The 15,354-nt window shown below is 36.2% G+C and overlaps 1 protein-coding gene across 4 annotated transcripts in view; it reads left to right on the top strand.

The window, feature by feature from the left end:
• The window catches only part of MEIS2 (Meis homeobox 2), a 108,540-nt gene that overhangs the window by 18,144 nt on the left and 75,042 nt on the right, over positions 1 to 15,354 (top strand). For all 4 annotated transcript variants that reach the window (XM_072428793.1, XM_072428792.1, XM_072428791.1 and 1 more), the window contains exon 7: positions 2,251 to 2,365. In XM_072428793.1, the coding sequence (XP_072284894.1) occupies positions 2,251 to 2,365 (115 nt within the window). The remainder of the gene's footprint in view (positions 1 to 2,250; positions 2,366 to 15,354) is intronic.

Below are 15,354 nucleotides of genomic sequence, written 5' to 3'. Positions count from 1 at the left end.
AAACCAGAAGGTTAACTGTCCCCAGAAATGTTGGTACTGTAGGTCCAATGTACTTTAAAATTATTATACCTTCCACAAGGGTAAGTTTGTATTATGGCTTTCTTGTGGTATGTTAGCTCACATAATTATATCAGACAAAAATTGCAGTCTTTTAAAGTTTTTATATGTTTGCTTGATTGTCATTTCTCGTCTGGTTTTATAGTTTTCACCGACATTTCTCTTTTAGTTGTGCTCCGTCTTGTGGTTCTAGTTCCAGTCTCTCCTGTAGATATTCATTTAGTTGTGTAAATGAACAGCAGGGGATGTTGGCCCTCACACTGTAAAGTCAAGCAGTTTGTGTCTAAAACTTCCCATCGGCCCGTTTTATCAATCTTCATGTATGGACTCCATTGTCATTTTATATTAAAAGTTCCATAGTATATGCACAGCAGCGATATGCAACAAGGAATGCTAGATCTTAGAGATGAGCAGTTACTGTTAATCTGAACTTCCTTCTGTCAGCCTGAATACAGCATCTGCCTTACTTTCTTCATCCCGTGACGTCATATGTTGAACAGCAGGAGTCACTGCCATCTGGCTAGCCCATTGCCAAATGGCCCTTGAGAGGCACTGTAAGGTCCATGTTGTAGCTAATGAGTTGTCTTAATATAGGCACAAGACATTTAAAGCTGCCTGAACATGTGCAGTCCAGGCTGACTAAAATTCCTCCCTTTTTGTACCAGGCAGCCCACTCTTCAACAGATTTGACCATTTCTAGTCATGGATAAATCTATCAAATATGGAGGATCCATTCAGATGTCAACTGCCAATATTGTTCAAGCGACAATATATGTGATTAGGAGCTGCTCATACTTAACCTATGAATAGCTAACACACACTTACATTTTTACAAATATAATGTAAAAAGATATAATATATTAGGCTTCAGATGTATTGGCATATTTTGGGCTGCAAGTTTTAGCAACTTTGTCAGAGAGTCCCACATGCCGTATGCCATTTTGTAATAAAGCTCACATACAGAAATATCACACTTTTTACTTTTTGCAGCCACTTCCTACTTTCCGAGTTGATTCATATTGTGCCTTTCTTTCTAGCTTATTCGAGCTGAACTCCAGGCAAACAGCTAGAAAAAAACAAATTATATATATATATATATATATATATATATATATATATATATATATTGACAGTGTTTACCCTACTGAAGGGTTTGTTATTCTGTCTACCCTGTCCTAGGATTTACACATTTCTGTTTGGCTGATAGAAAACCTGATTTTCTTTGCCAAAATTAGGTTCTGTTCCTGACTAGACAATGAAAAAGCAGCAAACTGATACTCTCATCTGTCTGCCACTCTGCTTTTTTTCCTATTAGCATGCCTCTTTTTAACACATGGGTACTGCTGCACAGCTGACTGACTGCTTATGTTGCTTCTGCTTCTCCCTGCACGTGCACTGTTGTACAGGGCATTGCAAGAGGCTGTTATCAGATGAACACTTTAATTTACAAAAATACATTTAAAATTTATAAATAAATACAGATCAGTGCTAGTTTGTGTATTTTTTGTCTGCCCAGAGTCTAGCACAAAAGTGTAATTACCTTTAACCTGATTGTCAGTATAAAGTAAAAAATATTCTGAGTTCCTCACTTTCAGAGTAACTGGTAGTAGTCTATGGTACACTGTATTAAAGAGTCTGCTGTATAGTATCTGCTTAATATTACACCTGTCTTTGACTTGTCTATACATATGATGTTATATAACATATAGCACTATAAAAAGAGTGAAAGTTAAATATTAATATGCCTAAATATGTCTTATCCTGTAGCTGATATTTGTCTTGCATTATTTGTGCCATATAATTATGATTATAATTTATGGTATTTCTTGATGCCTTTTGCAAATTCTTCTTACATGTCATATATTCAGTTTTCGGTTTTGGGAATCTCTGGTATGCAGATGAGTCGAGATGATGTGCAAAGTGTGTGTAATGAATTAACATATTCTCAAATAGAGCATATTAGCAGAGTACATTTGACAAAAAAAGCAAAATAATGATCTGCAAAGTTCTAGCATTTTTGCAGATGCACATATACATGCCTTGATGAAGTCAATAATGTTTCTTTGTTAGACTGAAAGAAAAAGACAAACTGATGTTTACATGTGCGGGAGCAATCATGCTGATGGGTCATCTAACTTTCCTTTTCATTTTTTGCATGGTTTTCCTCTTTTCTTGAATCATGGCTCGCATCAGAATCCTGCCTCATGGAGAGATCACGATGACGCAGTATCCACACATTCTGCCGGAACACCGGGACCCTCCAGTGGTGGTCATGCTTCACAGAGTGGGGACAACAGCAGTGAACAAGGTAGGACTCCCTTTAGGTATAACCACTGTTGTCCATAATTCATTTATTCTTTTACTAGGCAAGCCATGTTATTTGTAAGAACTGAATCACAGCAAACACTTTGGCTATGGATTGAAATAGACAGCATTTGACATGCTTGAAGCTAGTAAGGAAAGCTTATGTTAAAAATGTACAGTTTTGGTAAAATCTGTCTGCAAAATGTATATACTTAAACATTGTATAACAGTACTAATTTTTTTACTGCTTTCTCTTACTAACAGAAGTGTATCTCTAGGCAGAAATCAAAATAGGACTTTTACATGTTTCTCATAATATATGCACATCAGAATATGTAATTTGTAGCAATGTAGAAATCTTATAAAGAGCATACTTGTTGTTCCAGCCACTGCTGACAACGCTGTGCAGTCACTTTTAAATTGACTACTTCCCCATGCATTGTCATCAACTGTAAGCCTAAATACTTCATTAGGCATGCAATCTTGCTAAATTGACAGCTGATTGTTCCTTCCTGTTTAGATGTCAGTTTGCCCCTGAAAGAAGGGAATAGCTTGACAGGTTAGTGGTCATCTTACTGCACATATAGTAGAAAAGGAAAAAAACATTTACTCAGCATATTTTACTGACTCTGAAACTCCTTTACAAAAAAATGGGAGTATGGGTGTAACTGGGACAAGAAGTCAGAAGTTCTAACCCTTTTTTTTGTAATAAAAATGTTTGAGCTTTTTCATCACTTCCCATCCTGCCCAGGAAGGGAGTAGAAATCTCCAGGACAACAGGACACAATAAAACCTACCATAGGCTTTAACCATTCCCTGGGAAAGGGGGTGGGGGGGACGCAAAAGCATTTAAAGACAAATACAAAGAATCAACCTTAGGTTCAAAAGTTGTGTGGAATACTTTGAAGATGATTGTTTTTATAATGTGATCGCATGGTCATGCAATCATGTACAAGACATTCCTTAAAGGAATCTATTGGGTTTAAATCTTGTACAAAACATAATTATTGTAATAGTTGACATGCCTCAGAGGAAGCATGCTGCTAACGGCCCCATATAAGTGGCGTGCCTGGTAATGGCATTATGAAATGTTTATGTTCCTCCCTGGGTTGTTACAGTATAGTTGCTTTTCTATTTGTGGTGCTGTAAATTTTTCTAACCCTATTGTATTGCATGTCATTTATTTGTAGCCTTAGAGAGCCTTGTAGAGTTTGTTGCAGTTGTTTAATAAAATAGACAGTTTGTGAGTTGCGATAACAAAACACACAGCGTGTACACACACTCATGCCTTTATATAACTACTCTGAATTTCATGTTGTATTTTCTGAAAAAGTTGTATTCAGATGTCTTTGGGCTTTCACAGAATCTTGTCTAGAAAAGCAGTGAGCAGTAACTTTCGGAAAACAGATATTAGCTTTCAGAAAGTTCTTACAGATGTTAGAAAAGTGATTTCTAAGCATTACTTCATAACATTGCTCTCTGTACTGTGTTAATAGATAAAGGCTACGTTGTTTTATGGGATCTGCATGGATTGTGTGGAACGCGTTTGCTGGGTTGCTATATACCGTTGTGTACATTATGAACTTCCCAGTGACACACTGAACTGTATGGATGTTGTGTGCTGTGTCAGGATTCTACCGTTGGCTGCATGTGGAACTTACCATTAGTGTGTTGTCTGCATTCTACAAGTGCTGAATTCTATACATGCTTTTCTAGACAGTATGAAGAGCAGTAGGCTTCCTTCCTTTAAACATCATATGTATAGAACTTTACTAGCAGACTGTGATGAGTAGAAATACTTTTATTTGGAATATCTTCCATTTTTGTTTACACGTTCCTGCCTTTGGTATGATTTACTTTTTATTTTGCTAAAACTTGGTGGACTTCTAAAAGATACAATTATATACAATCTAAAACGCATGAGAGAAAGCAGATCCCTCTTCATTTGTTTTATTTTAACAATTGCATTGGACTTTTTTGACATAACTACAAAGTAAATGGATATTACCCAATAATTTTTTATATTATAACAAAGTAAATGAGTATTAACCCGTAGCATATGAGAACCTAAATATCTTATTTACTGTGTTTGTTCTACCTTCTGGACTGCATTCTGTAATATGAATAATTTTTATTATATTTTTATATATTAGTACAATCGCACATTACCACTGTTCTTTGCTTTAATTTGCCATATAAAATTATAAAGGCAGGGACAAAAAAATTCTTAAAAATGAATTTTATAATTATTTCTTATAAGAACCAGGTGTTCTGTTTTTGTTTTTTTATTAACCTGGCAAAATGAGAGATAGAAATTGATTGGTTTGACCTAGATGTCACCTGCATTGTTTTATTACTTCCAATACTTATGTGCATTAGGTTTCAAAAAAAAATTACAGAAAAGTTTAGGCTTCATACTAAACAATACCAAACACAAGCTATGAAAGCAATGAAATTCTGTCAGCCTTTAGTTCATAAAGCGCTGCTTAGACTAGCAATGAAGTATAAGAATTCCGTATGATGGACATGTGGATGATGGGAAGGGGAGGTGGTGGCAATGGAATTCTTTACCCTCAGGAACAGGTTTTGCTAAACTGCCCAGAGGGTTCACACACAGATCACACACCAGATTCCAGCACATTATTCACACGCCAGTGCTGCAAGCTCTTTATTTGTGTTATTATTCCGTTAAATATTTGTTGTAACCATGTACAAACTCCACTTACAGTCACTTGTGTGTGAGAGGCCCCAGATCGTCATCTATTATAAGCATAAGTCAGCTGTGCAGCTCTTGCCTTTAGGCAGTGAATACAATCCTGCCATATTTATGTTATTCAACATAAAAATAAATGTTGAGGCAAATCAGTGGAAATTGTGACTATTCAAGTAATCTTTGTTCCTAAACACATATCATAAATGTTTACTAAATGTGATCGCAGGCAAGAAACACAGTTTTCAGTTTCCTAAATACATAAAAAAAATAGTTTACTATGTTGAACTAGTTTGCTTTTAGATAGGCAGATCTTTTGTCACATCCCAAAACCTTTTGGCTCCCGAAGTGATCTGTGGGCATTGGCAGTTTATCTCCGAATGCTGACCTAATACCCATTTATTTCTTTAGAGTGATGCCCTCATTAGGTATTTTATCTTTCTGACATGCATTTTAACTGTTTAATGCTTACCAAGTGATATTTCTCATTACCGCAGTGCTAGGCGATTTGTTTCTTGGTGCTTCATTGTGGTATCTAGGATGGCTTTCCTACAGAAAGTATTGCTCACCAGCCACATGTGACAAGACCTGGCACAGAAACAGTTGCTAGATTTTAAATGTCAGCATAGTGGTGATTGCTATACATATAGTTCCCAACTACCCATATCTCACTAGTAACATGTGTTGCATTCCATTACTTGCCCAATGATCAGTTTTACAGTCAGGTGAAACACAAACCACTGGACCACAACACAGTGATTGTGTGTGTAGTGTGGAGTAAGTGTAATAATAAGTAGACAGGGAGTCAAGAATAGCATTTTATAATTGTCACAATTTTCATGCTACACATAAACAAATCAAAGTATTCTTATAGATATAGCTTTTTTTAGTCCTTGATATTAGACATTTAGCTTGTGTGTAATTTGCTCACAGTAAGGATTCTGTAGGGAGCCTATGTCTTCTCATGCCATACACTTGCATAATGAGGGCTTCTCTATAAAGTAAAGTGAAGGGTTAACCAATGTCACAGCAGTAAAAGAAGCCCCCATTTGTGCATAGACTGAATTCCAAGACAGGCTGGGACAGCAACTGTAGAGTACTGGAATCACAGGCACCCCTTCATTGCTGGACCTAGCACTATTACTTAAGTGCAAACAGCTGTCTCTTTGTATATGATCCATCTCACACTGTGAGCAAAATCTGTGTTGCTCTGTTTAGAAAACCAGACTTTAGTTTTCATTGTTACATATTATTCTTCCTTATAGAAGATATATTAAATATTGCATTCAACGTTTGGAAGGCCAAAACAATATTATTTTATTATAAAAATATATTGATCATCATAGTCAAAGTCCTGCAGAAGAAGTGAATAAATCAAACAGGGCTGTAGCCAGTCAATCTGGTGTGTTGAGTTTGGTATTTATTGGTTATATTTGTAAGATACATTTATTTATTTATATCTAGAAAGCCAATTATAAGATACTTGTTATACCAAGGTGACATACATACTATTTTGGGGAGTATGGGCACTCATTAACTCTTTTTCTAAGACTTACACATTTTGAATTTGCTACATGCAAACATCAGTCCAAATACTGGCACCGGCACTCAGCTTTGTTGCCAATATACAAACAGTTAAGTACACTAGTCACCACTGTTCATCATACAGGTTGGCCTCTAGAATATTGTGATAATATAAAACCGATGTTGGATAGTTGTATCTTATCACCTGGGAATGAATCACACCATAAAATAAACACAGGAAAGCCAAGAGGTAACAGTTGTCTAGTTGCTTATACGTCAGTGTTACCAGGATATCTCAATTATCTAAATGATGTAGACCACATTAGTATTAGGGTAAGCTTAGGCAGTAAAGATAGCTGATGCTCCTTCCTGATGTAAACTCAAAGTCTGTTCTGTGTTTGATGTGCCAAATAAATAGTTAATCCAAAATTTGTCAGGTTGACGTTTAGGGGGGAATTTGTTGGAGTTAAAATGTACAGACATGATTGCTAACTTAAGAATCTATATTACAAGGTGAAGTATGTAAACAAACTTTCAAATCATAGTCACCAGCATGCCTAAATGCTCAAAAAAGGAGCACATCACATAGAATAGAGTGATGTTTCAGAGACTTACAAGCCCTTCCTCAGGCAATAGTGATGATGTTGCTGTTACCCAATGAAGATGTCTTACGAGGCTCCAAGATGTGATTATTAAGTGCGTTGCTTTCCCTGAGCATTTGGATATGCTGGTGACTACTTTATGTAATCTTTCAAAGGAGACACCTGTTCCGGTGACCACTGTCTAAGAAAGGAATTACACTTTCTTTTTTCTCCTAATTCTTGTTTCTTTTCTGGGACAGGAAGTGAAGGGAACTCTTCACTACGGAACACAGAAAAATAATGTTAGAAGGTTCTAACTATCCTATACTATTCACAACTTAACAAAATGTTTTAGTTATGTGTACACTATCATTGTTCAAGTATAGTTGTATTACAGAACTCACTATATATCAGCAGGATAATATATCCTGCTTGCATATATGTAAAATGCCTTCTGTTTTTTGTAGGTTAGTTAGGGTTTGTGTAAGTTCCTTTTAACGTGCCTTTAAACTATAAAATGCAAATGCTGCTAACGGAATGAAACATTCCCTAATTCTATATGTTAAGTTACTTGGAAACCACAGTGTTGTGAAAACACATCCTTTTAACTCTGCCTTTTTTTTTCTCTTTTCCCTCTTTGTGGAAGAAGAATTCTCTTGACGCCTGTTAGACCTTAATTTAAAGGTATAATTAAACTTGAATGTAGCCTCATAAACAAAAGATAAACAATAAAGCAGCCACATTCCCTGCTGCTTCATAGCTTTGTCAGCCAGCTGTTTTGGCCTTGTGATTTTTGTGCTGTGGAGTGCTCACTTCCATGGACACAGGTCAGGGGAGCCGCGTTCCTGCACACAGCACTTTCACAAGCCGTTTTCATCACTTGAGATTATTAAATTCCTGTGAATGTAAAGGATGCGGCCTGGCAGGGAATCGTCATCAGCCTAACACGAGATTTCAACATGATATTTCTGGCTTAATTGGTCATTTTCTTTTGTTTTGTTTGTAAAAGTTGTGCGCAGGGCGGAGGGGAGAGGACTAATGGTATTAAAAATAAAGTGTTCTTTGACCCTGAAAATGACTAGTAGATAACAACATAATAGGCGGTTCAGTACAATCCTAGGCCTGTACAGGTTTGCGTTCCCTACTAGGGCTTGCACAAGCTGGTCTTGTATTTGACTGTTTTAACATTTCAGCGTTCAAATAACTTTTTTCATAATTGCCTATTTTAAAAAGAATTTTCAAAGATACTTTTTTCAGAGCTAAACTGGTGTGATAATTTCAAAACACTTTTAAAGGACCCCAGACTCTGTATATAATTCATGATATGTTTATCAATTTCTGTTTGCTGTTTAATTTTAATATTTTCAAACTCACCTGATAATACATGTTTACTGTCCAAGATGGTAAGAGTTGACTCCACTGTACAGTATCCTATATAAATATAAAAACATTTTACCATGTAGTTAGCTTAAGGCCTGATATATGTCTCCACAGGACAGTTGGCAGCTAAACTTTTTGTTACTGTTTCTCCCTAAATATTGGGAATCTAATGATATTTTTAAGCATCTAAAATGTGGTACATATCTATAGAAATGTAAAGACAAAAAATTTTTGGGATTTCTTGCTGCCCTGATGGACACACAAACATTTAATTTATCATGACTGTTTAATGAAACAGTTATGTTAAATAAATTAGTTCAAAGATAAGTGTCTGTGTGCCCATAACTACTAATCATGGTTTGGCATTCAGTAATAATTGTAAATTAAATCTGATTGATACTGAATTAACTGTGTTCATTTCTTTAAGGTAAATAACACATATTGTCTAACCAACTAATGGTTTACTTATAGTGGTTCTAATAGCTTTAATAAATTATTTGTATTAAATGTCTTTTGCATTTTCAATCTGTTCATTGAACAATACAAGTGATTTACAAGTTTTTTATTTTTACATGTTTTTTTTTATTCACAAGACTTTGTCAATCTTGAACATATGTGGCTATGAGACATACTTACCCCAATATAGTCTATACGAGTTATAGGAAACTCCCTTGTACACTGACATCTGTTTAGATATATGTGTGTCATCTATATTTTCATATTTGAAAAAGTACTACTATGTGTTTTGTACTTTGTTTCTATACTAGTCACTATTCCTGGCATTTTCAGACATGTTGCCCTTGTATATAATACCTTATACTGAATTTGCCCTCTGTCATGTTATTTTAAAAATGAAATTCCAATAGCTGTAAGTACAGTAAACATAACCAGTTGTGCAAAGCTACTTTTAAGTAACACAAACAATAATTCATCTTGGATTTTAATAGGTGGACTGTTTTTATTTGTGTTTCATATTAGCTTTCTTATCTTTCAAACTCATTCAAAAGTTTTCGGTGACAAATTATAAAGCAGTCCTCCCACAATGTAAAATGTTTTTTTCTACCTGTCTTGCATGAGGTCTTCTTTGGTCTTTGTTATGTTTGAAATGGAAAACAGAATGAAAAACTTTATGAAAAAGAAAGCAGACCTCATTATTTTGATAACAGTAGCCTATGCAAAGTTTATATCTGGATGCTTGCCGTGGCTTAAAATACAACATGTAAGGCCAAAGATTTTATCATTGTGTGGTAGTAAAGAATTTTTCTCTGTATCTGAACCTAGAAGAAAAGAACAGTTATTTCAGAATTCTTCCTCCTCCTTCTACATAAGGGATTCCACAAAGACAAAGCGACTTCCCAGATCTAGCTATGTACAGATAAGATACGATTGTGGAATGCTCACTCTCTTTTTTTCCCCTCAGCTAAGAGGCTGCTTCAGGCACCCACTACCATGCAGCTTGTTTTCATGTGGTACCATGTACATAATCATTGATACTCCCCTGGTGCTGATCTTTCTAGTAGAGCGGACCTTCTGATAGTTTCCCCGGGTGGGGTCTGTTACTAAAAGCTGAGAAGAGATGCATTAAAGACAGAGGGAGACTTTCATGATCCCATTAGCATAAGAGAGGTTAAATTATTCATGACAAGTGAGAGTTCATGGTTTGGGGGTGGGAGTATGGTTAATGCACTATGTTTTCAGATCTATCACTTTCTGCTTGGGCTCCTAGATTTACTGGATTGCTCCTATGACTTCTCCAAACTGATTCCTGTCCCTCAGCTATCAAACCCTCCAACAGACATGTCTGGTTTGGATCCAGCAGGTGATAAAACCATCATCAGCTGATAAATCAATTGACGAGCATGTCCATTTATGTGGTGCTTTGCTGTGGCTTCAGTATACCTATGTGTTGATATTTATATTTTAATACCTAAGAAACACAGGTACCTTATCCATTAGGCATCTTCCTTAAGGTAGCATGGACCACCTTTATTGTAAAAATTGTATTTTTTCCAAATATATATATATATATATATATATATATATTTCTATAAGAAATTGTAAAAAAAAAATATCTGTGCCCACCAACTTGATTTACATCCAAAAAAAATGAAAACATTTTTATGATGATTTCTAGTGACAGTAGAATGATTGAGCACTGTACACAGCGTGTTCAGTTATTTGGAAGGGGAGGACAAGTGTCCCCACTACGTCCTTCCTCATAGTAAATGACAGTAGATGTCTTCAGTTGGTCATGCAGTGATCTGCCAGGTGGACTGACCAACATCAGGGGACTGCTGTACACATGCTAGATTTTCGCCTGAGACAATTATGATTATTTAAAGTGACAAATATCTAGCATGTGTATGTACCAAAAGCTTTTAGAGGGACTTGTATATCAGTGGCATGTATATCAGTGTAAATTATTAAATAAAGCTAGACAAGTTGTAGTGGGCAATACCTGCAGGTCCACCCAGTGTAAACAGCCAGTATAAGTAGCTGCATTTATGTATAATCTCTAGGTGCAGAGTTAATCTAAAGCACCTCTATCAAATTTTAAATAGCAACATTTCCCAAAGAAACTACAGTTTCTGCTAGTTTGTAACCTGTGTGAAAATCAGGAGCCAAAGTGTCTTGGACCCTGAAGGACACCATGAAATTAACTTTTAAGCTGCGTACACACTTCCAATTTTTATCGTTCAAAATGAACGACGAACGATCGATTGGGCAAAAATCGTTCGTAAAAAAAATAACCAACGACTCCGACGAACGAGGAAAGTCCTTGGAAATGAACGACCGGACCGGCGGATCGGATTGGACGACGATCGTTGACCATCGTTCGTGTGTACGATCGTTCATTGATCGTCCATGGTCTGAGCATGCGTGATGAACGAACGTTCCTGTGGTGCACGTAACTTCCTGTATCGTTCAAACGATCGCATCTATTGTGTGTACAATATCTACGAACGATCGTGTCGTTATCTGTATGTACAGGATCGGTGCTATACGATCTTTCGCAGATATCGTGCAGGATCGTTCGTCGTTCGTTTACCAACGATAATAATTGGAAGTGTGTACGTAGCTTTAGTCAAATACAAGTTTAGGCAAACTGAATATTCTGCTTTTTTTGTAGCAGTATGTAAATACATTATTTTTTAAAATGTCTGTATTATAAAAAAACACAGCATATCTTTGCCTTTAAAGTTGGATCATTGCTGAATGCTGATGTTTTGACTCTTATTACAATATTTTACAAGTCAACTCATGTGACTGACTAAATTTTTATGCCTGATTGTCTATATCTCTGCAAGCACCAATGCACCAGATATGGATAGTGGAGCAGCTATCAGTAAGAAACGGCCTATGTTTGTGAGGGATATGGGTGGCTGGATAGGAAGGATATGGGTGGCAGACGTTAGTCACTGCACATTCTTGAAGTCAGATGGCACTTGGTCAATGGAAAAGTGGGAAGTGAGAAATAAATAGGAAGAGGGATTGGCCCAGACACCATGCTTATCACTCCTAGCATATAAGGGATAATGGTTTACTGAGGGGAACATTAAGAACACATCTGCAGAAATAAACTTGACAAAAATGCATCACTAAATAGAGTACAATGTGCAGGACTTGGTCTTCACCCACTTCTCTTAAAGGTTTACTTTATACAACACAGAAAAACCAAGCAAGCAAATACTTTTTTGGTGAAATTTATGACCAAAATTGTCAGAGGTGCTTTTTTAAAATAGAAGGAATTTACATTTGGACAGAATCAAATGACAGACATCAGCAGATCAGGAAGTGGTTAGGTGGGGTGGTATCAGACAGAAGGTCTAGGCAGGTGGCAGATGTATAAACAATGGAGCCAAGTCATAACCAAATTGGGAATAAAGATTTGAAGTAAATTACTAAAACTCATGAAAAACAACAGCAATGCTTTTGCTCAGGCACTGACAAAGGTCACTGAAGGGAATTTGTTCTCACTACTGACTGATGTTCCAGGCAAGCTGGCACGAGGCTGTGCTGCAGAACACTATTAGAACCAGATGGCAAAGGTGCCTGGTCTGAATAGAAAGACAACAGAACAAGAGCCTACCCAATGGACAAAGGCATTTACATGGACTACAGGCATCTAAGTTAGATCTGCAGATTCTTGTGACTGTGTCTAGCTATGCATGGAAAATCGCCTGCTTGCATACAGCATTTTTGGATTTGTTAGTCCAGTTACAATAGAATTTGAACAAATAAAAACACATCATCATACTGTAAAGGTAATGTAAACAGTAACAGTAAACATTGGCCCTTTTTGTCTGTTAAATAAAGGGATAATTGTATTTTGATATATCTGTTATATAAATAAATATATATATATATATATATATATATATATATATAACAGACTGTTTTCTTGTTCTACACATTTAGGGTAACTTTTTCGTGTTCCAGCTATAATGAATACAGTACAACTCCTCACCTTCTGTGTACTAGAGTATACTATGTGCACCACTCACAGTAGTGTTGGGGTCATGGGGAAGAATGTCTCTTAAATTGCTGGCCAGTGGGAGGAATGTCACCCCTACAGATAGCCAAAAAGATCATTGGTGTCATTAAAACTGACCTTAGAGGCACAAACAGCTTGTTGCTCATGACTGAGAAATATTGTACTAGAGGGAAGAGGGAAGTATTTGTAGTACAGACAAATCCTATATTCTATAATTCTATATGCTTTTTTCTTGCACCTTATGAATTCAGCAGAGACAAAACTGTTCGCTATTAACAAGATTGTCCAAAGGACAAACTTGTGACCTTGTATGTGTGTACATGATACCAAAGCAGATTGTTTTGTTTTTTTTTGTTTTTTGCCAAAAGTATGGAAGCTAAACTACTGTATTTTTTGGGAATTAACAGCAAAAACAGCACATTTGCAGTGATCAGTACATGACCCTCTATAACCCATTGATCCCATTACACAGATGTACCGCTGTGTGAATCTGCTTTAGCATCAGGTCACTGGGTCCCATGGAACGACATCACTGCCCCTGGGATTATATTTTATTACAGCCCATGTATTGGCTCTCTCACTGGGCTGGTGTGCTATTGATTTGTGTGATGTCCTCAGCACTTATTGGCTGGTCCCAGAGGGACTCTTCATGTTGTAATACCATACTGCTTTCTGTGTTACAGGGCACAATATTCAGTCAGTTCACTCTGTATCTATTCCATGGGGATTCATGCAGTTCCATAAATTTATATCTGCTCCCACTCTTTACATGTACCTTCCTAATGACATGGCAATGAAATCTGTAAAGCACCTTGAATTTGTGTATGCTGTAAAAATACATAATAATAATCATCATTTCTAAACTTAGCAAAACCAATAAATGTGTGTGAAGATGAAATGTTTTATTACACAATAAAGGGGAATAAACCTTTAGTACAATGAAATAACCCTAAGCTTGCCTTCAGTGGAACTTTAAGGATATAGTATTAGGTATTTAGTCAGGATGGAGTTAACCTACTTTAGGATTTCAGGAACAGCCCTATTGTGCTTGCTTGTCATCACCCCTCTTCTTACAGGCACCATTCATGTGGCAACCAGTTCCCTTCCTGTTACCTGATATAGAGCCTGACGTGGCTTATTCACAGTCAGGGTTCCATCATCCGTCCTCTTTTACTTGTATCTCAGGATGCCATTCCAGACAATTTGTTAGCAAGTAGTAATATGCCACCCTAAAAAACTCTCAGTTCAATGAAACCCCCTAACACTAATTATGTAATATTCAAGCTGGCAGCATCACACAGTAGAAAGAATGACGATGACATGAAAAGGGTTTATAACATGTATCCGGCAGGTGTCAATGGGTTTGTGAAGTCCAATCTCATTGGGATTAATGTATTAGTATTAAAGGGATGGTGGAATGAATTTTGCATGAAGTAGAATGTTCCAAAGGCCAAAAATATATTTCATGAAAAAATTATTCATTATGTTTAAATACTCATATTATTTGCTCAACATTTTCATTGTGTGTAGCACTACTGAGCATTAAATCAGGAGAAGTACTATAATCTTTTTTTTTGGTGTCACATTAGAGTGGGGGAGGATAGGATTATTGTACACTCGAAAAATGTTGCTTTGAAAAAAAATATTTCAGATTTGCTAATAGCATTTTTTACTATTATTTAATAAAAGTAATAAAAAGCCAAAAATTAGTTTTTAGTTTAGGCAAATTAGGATGAGTTTAACCCCAGTCATTTTTTTATCATCTATGTCCCTACTGAAGCGTAGGTAGAGTAGCTGTAGGTCATAGAGCTTAGATTTTTAAAATAATATTCATTATAGAGTGATTTTTTAAATGTTAGTATCAATCTAAAGATTTAAAACCCCCATCTCAATGGGTTCTCAGTATTATGTGCAGTCTTAGCAGAGAAAATGCTCCACTTTAATAGCTAAAGTTGTTATGTTTACATTTTAGCATCCCATGTTGACAGCTTGGATATTCTCAAGAAATATGCCTGAATTTCACTCATATTAGCAGTGAAAAAATGTTGCAGAGATTTACTTAAAGCCCATAGTCCAATTTTTATAACAAGTTATCAGAGCTTTACCTCATTCACCAAGCTATGTGAATTATCCTTCATTTTGCTAAGTGAGCAGCCTATGTTAGTAAGTCAAACCCATTGTGACTAATATTTGGTACATAATTAAAATATAGACTAGTATGCTAGGCCTTTCAGACATGCATAAAATCAAGTCAAATCCAGGCAACTAAACGATTAAGGCAGGGCTAACTAAGCCACTGAAAT

This window comes from Pyxicephalus adspersus, chromosome 12 (genome assembly GCF_032062135.1).
Source record: "Pyxicephalus adspersus chromosome 12, UCB_Pads_2.0, whole genome shotgun sequence".
Lineage (NCBI taxonomy): Eukaryota > Metazoa > Chordata > Amphibia > Anura > Pyxicephalidae > Pyxicephalus > Pyxicephalus adspersus.
This window is presented reverse-complemented; position numbering and strand designations above follow the sequence as displayed.